General features: G+C 60.6%; 1 protein-coding gene across 2 annotated transcripts in view; it reads left to right on the forward strand.

Annotated features, from left to right (window-relative positions):
* PWWP2B (PWWP domain containing 2B) overlaps positions 1–5606 on the forward strand; it is a 29689-nt gene extending 24083 nt beyond the window's left edge. The window contains exon 3 of one of the 2 annotated variants that reach the window (XM_014794083.2): positions 4849–5606. In XM_014794083.2, the coding sequence (XP_014649569.2) occupies positions 4849–4862 (14 nt within the window). In that variant the 3' untranslated portion in view covers positions 4863–5606. The remainder of the gene's footprint in view (positions 1–4848) is intronic. The other variant, XM_004438858.3, reaches the window with a different exon arrangement.
* Positions 5607–11985: the final 6379 nt, after the last annotated feature.

The raw sequence follows: 11985 nt of genomic DNA on the forward strand, positions 1-11985 counted from the left end.
CGAGGGTCGAGGGTCGTGGCTGATGGATGTTTAAGAACGTCTGCGGAGGTCGTGCTGTTGATGGGAGGGGCTCGGGCCGTTTTCATTATCTCCCGGGGCTGCGTGTTTGTTTGCAGTGAAGCGTGGTCACCTTCGATCTGAGCCCCTTTGAAATCCTGAGACACTCAATTAAAGGGGGGCGGCGCTCGCAGATGCGGGTGTGGCTATTCCCCACCTGTGCCAGCAGCTCCGACTGTGACCCGTTGTGATATCCGCAGACTCCCGACGGCCCCCATTCATCAGATCTCGCAAGCAGCTCCTGACAATCATGGAGGTCTGGGAGGGACCCCCAGTGGGCACGAGGACGCGTGGAGATGGGGCTGCCTGGGCCCCTGCCCGATCTGGGCTGTCCATCTTCAAGTGCGGCTACCCCGGACATGTGTCGCCTGTTGTGGGGGCCCAACTGGGTTGTCACAGCTGCTTTCCCCGCCTGAGGGACAAACAGGCAGAAAGGAAGACGGTATTTGCAGGAATGTGTCTGTGTGACTGGTGATGATCCTGGTGAATATTTCTCATGAAAGGACTGTTCTTGTCATTCGGACTCTGCTGTCCTCAGAGGTGCAGTGCAGGGCCTGTCCTCCAGACGTCATGGCCACGGCCTCGGCCACCCTGGTGGAGGTGGTGGCTTCAGGGAGGATGGAGTGGGGGGCTCCATCAGTTCCCCCATCTGTGGAGAGAGGCTGGCACCCTCCTCAGCTTCCCTGAGCTGCCCCCGGCAGATCTTACTCCTACAACACTAGGGTCCTAACGCTTCCCACGACCCAGCAACAGTGGGCTGCATTCTCAGGGACCCTCTGCCTGGCCAGGGAAGGGGCTGCCACCCAGGGTTGGGGCAGAAACCTCTCTGCCCTTGCCCGGCTGGGGGACTACAGCACCCGTTTAGACACAGCCAGCCCTCCCTGCGGGGAGAGTGGTCTGGGCCAGGGGTGGGTGGTCCAGCCTGGACCTAGGCGGGTGGGGGACCTGTTCCTAGCAGAGGGGCCTGTCACTGGGGGCACCTCTCTCCCGGTGCTCAGCCTGCTGTCCGGGTGGGCGCTCTCACAGGGCCTCTGACCAACAAGGCCTTGGGCCTCGTGAGCTCCCTCCTCAGCTCTTTTGGAGACGGGGCTTCCCCGTGGTGACACCTGGATCCCAGACGTCTGTTCTCCAGGACTGTGGTCTGAAGCCACCTAGTTTGTATCCTTTGTTCTGGCCGCCCTGGACACTAACACAGGCTCCAGACCTGGATTTGCAGCATGGCCTCACAGCTTAGCTGAATGACCTTGAGCGGGTTCTGGAACCCCTCCGAGCCTCAGCCCCTCGTCTGTAAGGTGAGGGTGGTGATGGCACCCCCAGGGTTGTCAAAATAGAATTAACGCAGGGGAAGGTGCCCCCTGCCCCTGGCCCTGACTACCAGACCTGTGCTCATCGCTGCCCTCATGCCACTCCTTCATTGCCTCTCCTGGGGTCTGCTGGTCGCCCTGGGATTCGGGGGTGGGAGTGTCTGGCAGCCATCACAGGCCACGAGGATGGGGCCAGTGTCCACCGTGTCCTGGGACAACTGCAGAGGGAAAGACACAGTGTCTAGAGGGGCCCGTCCCCGAGGGCTGGCACTTGGGGTGGTATTTGGCGGGCAGCAGGCAGCTGGGAATGGGAGAGCAGGTGCCAAGACTTTGATTTATGGTTTCAGTCTTTTTTCTTTGCAAAGGGCATGCATGTCTCGGGAAGCCTGCCGCTGGCACATACAGCACAGCCTTCTCGGAGCCGAGTGTTTGCACAGCCCAGGGCCCTGGAGTGGGCGGCCAGGTTCCAGGTACCGGCAGGGTTTCTCTGCGACCTGTACCAACAGCTTAGGGGACATCACCCTCACGCCCAGCGGCTCACCCATCCCAGGTGTGTGGCCCGAGACGAGGAAGCCAGCTGTCCCAGGTGGACGGGTCTCTAGCAGGGCCTGGTGCTGCCACGCTCGGGACTTAGTGGAGTGTCTCCCGTGTTTGCACGAGGGTCCCGCCCTGACCGCGTGCACACCTTGCACCCTTCGGGAGACGGCTCCAGAGCCCCAGCCCTCTCCATCTGGTGCCAGGGGGCTGCTTCCTGGACGGGCCTGGGGCCGGGGCCTGCTCTGGGTGGGGGTGGTCGTGACCCAGCTCTGGGGCCAGAAGAGGGCTCCTTCTTGCATTCCCCAAGTCCAGCTCCTGGATGTGGCCAGGGAGTATCCCTGAGCCTTGGGGTGACGTCACAAGACAGAGGTCCAGCCCAATGACCACCTGTGGCCAGAGCGAGTGTGCGGTCCAGTGTGCTGGGGTCACTGTGGGTGTTTCCTTCCTGGTTGTTGGAATCTGGCCACTTTGGACAGAGGAGGAAGATGGGCGGTTCCCCCTTCCCCACCTCCCAGCCAGGTCGCTCGGCAGTGGGGTCATTGCTCTCAGACCACGAACGTCGCTGTGCTGAGCTGAGAGCAGCTGCCGGCAGCAGCAAGTGTCCTCTTTTCTGAGCCTTCCTCAGCACCTCTGCCCCAGGGACTGTTCTGGGTCGCCAGGAGCCCGGCAGTGGGCTCGGCACCTGGACCAGCAGTGTGCCCCAGCCTCAGTGACACCGCAGAGAGGGGCTGTCACCCATGTCTGAACTGTCCCGTGGCCAGCAGCCTCGTGTTGGAAAGTCTGGGGAGGTCGGTGCCCTTCCCCACCCAGGCTCCCCCGTGCCCCCAGCTGGGGCCAGGCTCGTCCTCCACAGGCTCAAGCTCCCCTGACTTGCCCACCAGGCCCCGCCTCTGTCTCCCTCAAGGGCACTGGGTGGGTCCTGGGGCCTTCTGGCCATCCAGCTGGGCAGGCAAGTTGCAGACAGGGCTGGCCCGGGCATGTGACCACCCCCTGCACTGGGCCAGCATCGGGGGGACCGGGGGCTGGCAGCCGAGCCAGTGAGATGTGTGGGTTTGTCTGTGCAGACCCATCTCCTGGATTTTATCAGCTGTAAACGGGAGACGGCTTTGATTCTTATTTTACGTGATAGTAAGATATTCCTGAACGTAACTTCTTTTCATTTAACTTTTATTTGTATCAGTGTTATATATGTTCACATTTTTAAAGCCCGCTAGTAACACAAAGTATATAATGAAAGAATTTATCTCCATGTTCCTAAGAGACACACTATCCTGCTGTTTCTTGTTTCATGATTTTTCAATTTAGGCATTATTTACAGACTTTTTTTCTATGGAAAGTGAAGATTTTGCAATCTTACAATCCCCTACTCCCCTACCACACATGCACACAAACAGTTTTTGGCTAAATCAAGATCCAGTGTTTATATTAAAAATTGCAGCTTATCCATGTGGATAATTATGAATATATTTTGTTTTTGTTCAACTGTTCTCTGCAGGGTTAAATTTGCCTCGTTTTTTAGCTGCTTAGTTTTTATATCTTATCACTTATTTGTCCCCAGCTCTCTAAGAGAGATTGAAATCTCTCGGTGCCTCCGGACACGTTAGGTATTTTTTTCAGTTTACGATCACAGTGTGAACGAACTTCCTCCAAACGTAGTGGCCTAGTGGCTTAAAACAAGGCTAGTTTGCCATTTCTCGTGAGTCTGTGTGCTCCAGGGCAGCGGCATTGGCCGGGCTGAGCGTCTCACGCAGCTCCTCGCCTGCTGAGGCCTTGGCTAGGGCGGCCGGGACAAGCGGGGTGCATACACACACACATTCTCTCTCTCACACACACCCCTCCACGCGGCTGGCTGGGCTTCCTTCTGGCTTGGTGGTCTCAGGACGGTGGGATTTCATCACGGCAGCTTATGGCTTCCAAGGGTGCAAGTAGAAGCCGCCACTGTCTTATGATCTGGGCCAGGACCCAGCACAGCATCGCTTCCCCCTCTTGTGTTGGTGGAGTGGGTCACGGTGGGGGACACCTCCCCTCCTGGCCGAAGGAGCAGCAGGACTTGTGGCCACAGGGCTCTGGGCTCCTCCTGTTCTTGGAGCCCCTCGTCCTCTCCCTTCCCTGTTACCCGGGATCTCCCTGCCTGCCCCTCTTTCCTGTTTCCTGGGCTCCTGGCTCCCTCCCTCTGAGAGCCTCTTGTGATGTCTCCTTCCTTGCCCCTTGAGAATTCTGGTGGTGAACACTATTCCCCTTGTTCGTTGGATTCCGGCAATCAGATGGGAGGTGGGAACACTTCGAGAAACAGGGCTGAGGCCTGGGCTTCCCAATAACCTGGGAAAGGATTTTCTTTTCCAGGGTCTGTCCCACTGGCTGCTGGGGGATCCCCCACACCAGGAGGGTACACCTTGGGGGGTGTTCTGGGCTGGGGGGCCGTGTCTCCCTAGGGTGTCAGTCACACCCCCCTGATGGTTACACACTGGGGTCATTCTGGCCGTGAGCTCAGGGCATGTGCACAGCCATTAGCTCCCCCAGCCCCCCAGCCATGAGCAGCTGGAAGGATCCAGAACAGTAGGCCCCCCTTCAGCACCCCTGTGTGCCTGGCCTAAGGCTTTGGGGCTTCAGGGCAAGCCCCGTGGTCTGGGACCTCAAGCCATCAAGGATCCTGCGCCTTCCGCCGGGCAGTGAGGGCCCCTGGTAGGTGGGATGGGTGCAGGGGGTGGGGGGGGTCAGGGGGCTCTGTGCCAGGAGAGGTGCAGCAGGCCCCACATGGCCCGGCTGTGGGCACCAAGGGAGGGGGGACTCCCTGGATGGCAAGGGCCAGTGGGACCTGGGGGCCACAGAGCCTGAGGGAGATGGCTCAAAAGACCCCCTGCGGGCACTCTGCCTGGTGCTTGGACCTCAAGGGGCCTGTCCCCAGCGCTCAACCTCGTGGTAACCTCTGCCCCTTTTTGCTTCCCTGAAGGTCACCAAAGATGAGGTCACGGCTGTTCTCCTGGAGCTTCCAACTTTGGGGTGTCCTCCATGCCCCCTGTTCCGTCCGAAGGACCCTGAGTGACTGCGGTGGTCAGCCTGGTTCGAGGCCCCCCTGGAGAGGAACAGGTGTATCCGGCCATGAGGACAGAACCCCCAGGAGCACAGCAGTTCCTCTCGGCTGAATGTATTTATTCCGTGACTCAGAATTTAGCTTTTCTGGTTTGTGAAGCACCAGGAGCCCAGCAACACGCATGCTGCTGCTGCCTTGCGTGCTGGGGGCGGAGGCGGCTGGCCTGGGGCCGGGGCACCATTGGGGAGCGTCTGGTGTCCTGGGAACAGCCGGTGCTTGGTGTCAGCTCAGGGCCACCCTGCAGGCTTCAGAGAAACCAAATTGCACGAGTGGGGCTCTTCCTTCCAAGCCCTGGGGCGGGGGTCTCTGTGCACTTGAGATGGGGAACCCACCCTCACCTCCCCCCACGTTCATCCCAGAGCTAACGTCCCCCGGATGCCCAGCACCTGGCCTTAAGGCCACCTTTCCCTGAGCTGCTAGGAGTTACCTGTACCATGTGGACGCGATGGGGGACCCTCACTTTGAAAACAGACTTAAACATTAAAGGAAAAAACCCTTGCTCTGTGGTTTGTAAGACTGTGTTCCTTTTCCCTTTTTGTTGCTTCAAAGACCGAAAAGAAAAAAGAAAGAAAAAGAAAATGAGTCTGCTCTTTCCTTGTTGAAAAGTGAGATAATCAAGAGCGTCTGTGTCGGAGCTGCACCTGCGCACCCGCATGTGCGTCTGTGCTCCCGCGTGCGCGTCTGTGCTCCCGCGGGCAGCGAGCCGTGGGCCCTGGTGAAGGACGCCCCCAGTGAATATCGGGGCAGCTTTGAAAGGTGTGTCTCCTTCCCCGGGAGACGCAGGCGCTGCTGCTGTCTAGGGGGTGGGGGCGGAGCAGTGGTCCCAACCCCCCCAGCCCCCCAGCCTCCCTCACGACTTCCCTGGGTGGGGCTTCGTCTCCGAAAACGGGACAGTCTTGCTCTCTCCTCCCAGTGAGACCCAGCATCGCCCGTTTCCTGGTTTGCTCACTCGGAGCCGAGGGACATCCCAGAGTGGATAGTGGTGCCTTTGCCTGTTTCTGGTTTTACTAGAACATTCTGTGTTGTAGGGCACCACACCCCCAGCCGGGACTGCTCCTGGCCAGGCCAAGAGTGTGTGCATTGGCGTAGGGGGGCGCCTCCAGGTCCTCTCTAGGACGGAAGAGAGGGTGGGACTCCCCTCCCTCAGGCTGGGCCTGGCTCCTGGGGGGTGTGGGTGGGGGAAGGACAGCGGTTTTCAAACCTTTGTAGCAGCAGAGCCCTTTCCTCAAACAGGACGGTCCTTAACAGAATAAAACCCCCAGGAGGAGATGTTCCTGTCCAGGCCCTTCGACTCTGAGAACCCCCAGGGTCCACAGATGGGAGGGGGGACCTTGCATGAGTCCAGGAGAGCAAAGAGGGGGTGCTTTGGAGGAAGGAGAGACAGTGCTATCCCTCCCTCCTCTCTCCTCCCCCCAGAGCCCCTTCCTGCCCCCGCCCCATGGGTCCCGCAGAGCCAAGGCCCCAGCCTCGGGCAGGGCAGCCTGGCCTCTCTGTGCAGGCCGAAGGAGCCATCCAGATTCGCTGAGCTCACAGTTCCCAGATGCTGTCCCCTCTCTCAGATCCCAGCTGTGAGGCCTCTGCCCTGGATAGCCCCCTTGAGCTATCCCCACCTTGGGGAGAGATGTGGCTGCTCTGGGGTGAAGCCTGGATTGGAGAGCAGTGCCCAGGAGAGCAACAGAGCGTTCTTCATAAGCTAAGCATTGCTCAACGGAGTGATCAGGACTCAGTCCCCCTGAGATGGACAGCCACGTGCAGCCCTGGCCAGGGCACTTCCACTCCTGCCTGCCCGGCCCAAGGCTCTCAACGCAGCCCCTGCTGGTCAGAGTGACAAGACCAGCCCCTAGGCCAGGCTCAAGGATGGCCACCAGTGTGTGGGGATTGGATCCAGGCGTTCTCGCCCGGAGCTCCAGGGCCTGGTGAGGGCCCCTGCGGGAGACGAGCAGACCCTGTCCTGGGAGTTGCCCCTGGACCATCCCAGGTCAGTGCCCTCTTAAAAGCTGGCTGGGATCCAGCAGGCTGTAGCCTGGCCGTGAGATGACCCTCAGGCCCATGGGCTCCCCGGTCCCTTGGCCATCCTGTCCCTGATGACCCAATGCTCCCTAGTCCTGCTCGGGGCGCTCCCCCACTCTGGGCTTGGGGCCTCCATGATGCCCTCACCTGCTTAGTGCCCCTCCAGCCACCCGCTGGCTCAGACGCCCAGGATGGGCGCACCTCCCAGGGCTATCCTCGCTGACACCCTCAGGAGGACGGCGGGGCCCGAGGGGCTGGACGAGAACCGGGTGCTGGCTGTTCTGCGGAGCTGCCTCAGCTCTCCCCTGACCCCCACCCCAGCTGGGGCACTGGCCAGGGTATGCAGGGACAGACAGCAGTTCTAATTAAGGGGAAGGCACGTTTGTTTCTTTTTAAGGCTTTGTGACTGTTTCTTTAAGTAGGAAATTAATCACGTTTTCTCGTCAGTTTGATTTCATGGTGGCTCACAGGCTGGCTGTGTGACAGGCCCTCCTCCTGGGGGCTGGGAGGCAGGACCCACATGCAGCATTGGTCCCTCAAACCTGGGCAGATGGCCAGCCCCTGGCAACATCCCGGTGCCCTGGTGACGTCCCCGGTGACGTCAGCACTCTGCTTCTCCCCGCTCCGGGGCCACCCCCCTAGAGGCTGCAGGAGGTGGGTGGGCTTCCTGGGGGAGGCCCCCTCTCTGGGCACTGGTTGGAAAAGGCTCGGTGGAGGAGGAAGGCCCACGACAGCTTGAAGCTGCCAGGACGGCGCAAGCATGGCCCCGGTTGGGGGGGCCTCTTCAATGCTCCTCTGGCCCCTCACTCTCACCTTGGGGAAACCACCTGGCCATGGTGAGGGAGCGCAGAGACCCTGCCTTCAGGCCCAGTTGGGGCTGACCTGGTCACCCCGGGGCATGGGGCTCAGCCGCATGTGATGGGACGAACCTGGCCCTGGCAGTCAGGCCCTGGATGCCATCCCTGTCTGAGCCTGGCAGACACACGTCCCAGCCCTGGGCGCCTCTGGCCCGTTCACCTGGTTGCTGGCGTCTCCCCAGTTCCAGCTCTGCCCTGACCCCTCCCAGCTGCAGTGCTTATGCAGGGCCTCACCCTGGGCTTCATGGGCTCAGGGTCTGTGGCCCAGCCAGACAGGCAGTATGAGGCTGAACAGGGGCCTGGACCCTGAAGAGGCCTGGGCCTCATGGCAGGGGCAGGGCAGAGGTGGTGGGGTGGGACACTCAGCCCCAGGGTGGCTGGCTTCTGCTCCCCCTCAGGCCCTGAGCCCTGTAGCCCACTCGGCCTCCCGGTCTCTGCTCTGCCATCAAGCACACAGTGCAGGAATCGGCCCAGCATGCCTCCTGGCGGGCTGCCCCCGGGGCGGTGGGGTGGGGCAGGGCAGAGCAAGCATGCAGGGGGTCCTCTCAGTGCGCCAGCTCTCCATCACACGTTGGGCCTGCAAATCACCGCGAGTGCCCAGCTTCTCCAGCTGGGGAGACTGAGGCCTGGAGGGCGTCGTGCTGGTTCCCAGTCCCATCTGCTGGGTTTAAGGGCCCCGAGCCCTGGACACTCCGGATCCTGCCAGAGCGGGTGCAGCACCTCTGCCAGGCCAAGAGCCCTGTTGGTACCTTCACTTTTCTGCAAGGTTTCTTTTTCTCCAATTAAAAATAACCCCCTGTTGGTGGTAGAAAATTGGTAAAATGACAGCAGAAAAGAAAGTAACCTTCGCCCACAGTCTCCCGCCCCCGTGGGCCTTCCGGGATGGTGTTTCTGGGCACTAGTGGATGTTCGCTCTGCATTCCTGGCCTCGTGACACCTGGGAAGTGCTGCCCGACTCACCTTCCCTGGCCTTCCCGTGTCCTGGGGCTCCCATCCTGCCCTCTCCCTGCCAAGGGCATCTCAACCCTCCTGGACACTGCGGGAGGAGCTGTCAGCCAGTCTGGGGCTCGGCTGGAGGCAGCCTCTGCTGGGCCCTGTCCCCTCAGGCACCCACACTCTCCCGCAGGGAAGGGAGCCAGTCTCTGCCTCTGGCCCCCACCAGGCTGAGTAAGGAATGGATGTGGAGGAGGCGAGAACCTGCCTTGCTAGCCTGCGAGTTGCCATTGTCTGCTGGGGAGGGTTAAGCAGCTTGTGCCTCTCCAGCACCCCCAGAAACCCCAGGAAGCTTCTAACTCATCAGTGCCCAGCCGGAAGACCGGGGCCGGGGATGGGGTGGGCTGCCTGCTGCTCTGAGCAGACTGACTTCCTTTTCCGCCTCGCCCAGCTTCCCGGCTGCTGACGCCCCTCTCTGGGGTTGGAGGCATGTCAGCGGCTCCCCCTGTGTGGCCTTGCTGAGCCCTGGGTCCAGTCAGTGATGTGTCCCCAGGGCCTGCCTCCCTTCCTGGCCCGCCCATGGAGGCTTCCCCAGCAGCACCCTGGCCCTGAGGATGCCAGGGTTGGCCTTTCACCTTGGAGAAGGGAGTGAGAGGCCCCAAGTCCTGTCATAAGGCAGCCACACCCTTGACCCCATGCTTTTAGGGACTGGCTGGGCGTTGCTGACCATGCGAGGGAGGTGGGGCCATGGGGGTCCTCTCCTTCCTGGATGTGGCCGAGGGCAGGGGCCCAGGGACCTGGAGCCTGGAGGTGGGGCCCGAAGAGCCCCTTGCGGGGACGGGGATCAGTGTCCTCCTTCTGCAGGGGAGGGAACTGAGGCTGAAGCCTGAGCAAGTTGAGAGTGGCCCTCCATGGGGGCCAGAGATGAGGATGGAGTCTTGGGCAGCTCAGGCAGCCACAACAAAGAACCACAGACTGGAGGGCTTAACAGCGTGGATTTCCCACAGTCCAGAGGCTGCCAGTCCAAGGCCAAGGTGCCGGCGGACCCCGGTCTGGTGAGGCCGCTTCCTGGCTCACAGACGCGCCTTCCGCATGGTGGAGATGGAGAGAGGGAGAGCAAGTCGGGTATCTTCTCATAAGGACACCAACCCCATGGTGGTGGCCCTCCCTCATGACCTCCTTAACTAAGGCCTGTCTCCAAATAGCATCACACTGGGGGTTAGGCTTCAACACGTGGATTTTCGGGGCACACAAACATCCGGTCCACAGCAGGGAGGGTGTGGACATGAGGGCATCCCGGACAGGGCTTGCGAGCCGGGCCTCGGAAACAGCTAGGAAGGCAGGAGGAGGAAGGGTACTGTGGGTGTGGGCACGGTGAGTGCTGGGGGCTGGAGGCATGGAGCAGAGCTGGACCCAACCCGCTGGACACTGGGGAGGGGTGAGTGGGGGGGTGTCCAGGATGAAGGCCTGCGGAAGGTGGCAGGGCTCATGGATAGGTGTGGGCAGCATGGGGGCAGCAGGGCAGGCCGGGGGTTTCAGGGAGCACGGTGGGGAGAGCCTGAACCCCTCGGTGGTGGGAGTGGCTGCAGACTACCCCGGGGAAGGGTCGGGGGCTGGATGCAGGATGGAGGCTGGCTGCCCGGGGCTGCCTGCATCCTGCACTGGGCCTGGGCCAGTGGGAAGGGACTGTCCCCCACAAGGAGGAGGGCTTAGAGGACTGCCAGGTGCAGGCACAACTGGAGCCTGTTTTGGGGAAGAAAGCCTGTGCCGGTTGCTGAGGGCCTGTCCCAACCATCAGCTCCCTCCCCTCCCCCTCACTCCCTCCACCCGTGGGGTTTTGTGGGAGCAGGATCAGGGACAGTGCCCAGCACCGACACCCACGGGGCAAACGGAAACTCCTCATGGCTGGCGGGAAGGGGCTATTTTAGGTCCACCTGCAGTGACGATCCCCCAGCCCCTGGGTCCCTAATTTGGATGCAGTTTCAAGCAAGAAGCTCCTGAGGGCTCTTTGTCACGGAGAGAATGGTCCTAACGATTTGAGGCATCCGAAGCCTGTTTTTTGGGTGAGGATTCATGACAGAGATAAGCACAGGGGCGGGGGAAGCCCTTCAAACCGTCTTGTCTCCCCACAGGAGACAGGAAACAGGTTGTTTTTAAAAAACCAGCTTATTGAGATATAGCTCACATCCCATCAGGTCACCCATTTACTGAGCAGCTGCACGGTTTTTAGAATACTTACAGCTGTGCAGCCATCAGCACAGTCAATTCTGGAACACTTTCACCACCCCTGCCCTTAGCCATCACCCCCAGCCCCCGGCAACCTCTAATCCGCTTCCGTCTCTAGGGAGTTGCCTGTTCTGGGCTTTTCTTACAAATGGAATCGTATAATATGTGGCCTGGGATCTGGCTTCTTTCATTCAGTGTCATGTTTTCGGCGTTCATCCGTGTTGTAGCGTGTCACTGCCTCATTCCTTTTGTGGCTGAATGATCTTCCATTGTGTGGACGGACCACATTTGGTTTACCATTGTTCCGTTGGTGGACATTTGGGCTGTGTCTGCCTTCTGGCTGCTGTGAATGGAGCTGCTGTGAACGCTCGTGTCCAGTGTCCATGTGGACATTGTTTTCATTTCTCTTGGGTCTGCACCTGGGTCCTGTGGGCCGTGGTAACTTATGTCCTCTTAACAAAAGCGTCATGACTGAGAGTTGATCTCAGGCGATTTGATGTGACCCCACCTGTCATCTGAAAAGCGGACATTGAGGGAGACGCTGGCCTCTGGCCTGTGGCCCAGCTGCCTCACCTGGCCCTCTCCCACCCTGCAGGACTCTGACTTCCCACCCCACCCCACCGCACTGGAGCAGCTGCTGAGAGGGCAGTCGGGGGGTGGGGGGTGGTGCTCCAGACGGGAGGCATACAGGCCTAATGCTGGTACTTCTGGTGCCCTGGCTGCTGGCTGTTCAGAACCTCCTTTCTGATCGTCCATCTTGCTGTGGCTGCTCCAGCCCTTTGGGACGGTCCCTAACCAGCAGCTCCCCGCGTGATGAGTAGGGACTTGCAGGCCCATCATGGTTTGTCCCACTGAGGCTGGGGAGGAGAGCGACAAGGTGATGAGGTCCCGTCCTACAGCATGTCTCTGTCCCCACTGGCCTGGAGTTCAGCAGTGGGGCCTCAGAAGCCCCCAGGGGCTTCTAAGGGGC

The sequence above is a fragment of the Ceratotherium simum genome, chromosome 6 (genome assembly GCF_057802395.1).
Source record: "Ceratotherium simum simum isolate JZ-2026a chromosome 6, ASM5780239v1, whole genome shotgun sequence".
NCBI lineage: Eukaryota > Metazoa > Chordata > Mammalia > Perissodactyla > Rhinocerotidae > Ceratotherium > Ceratotherium simum.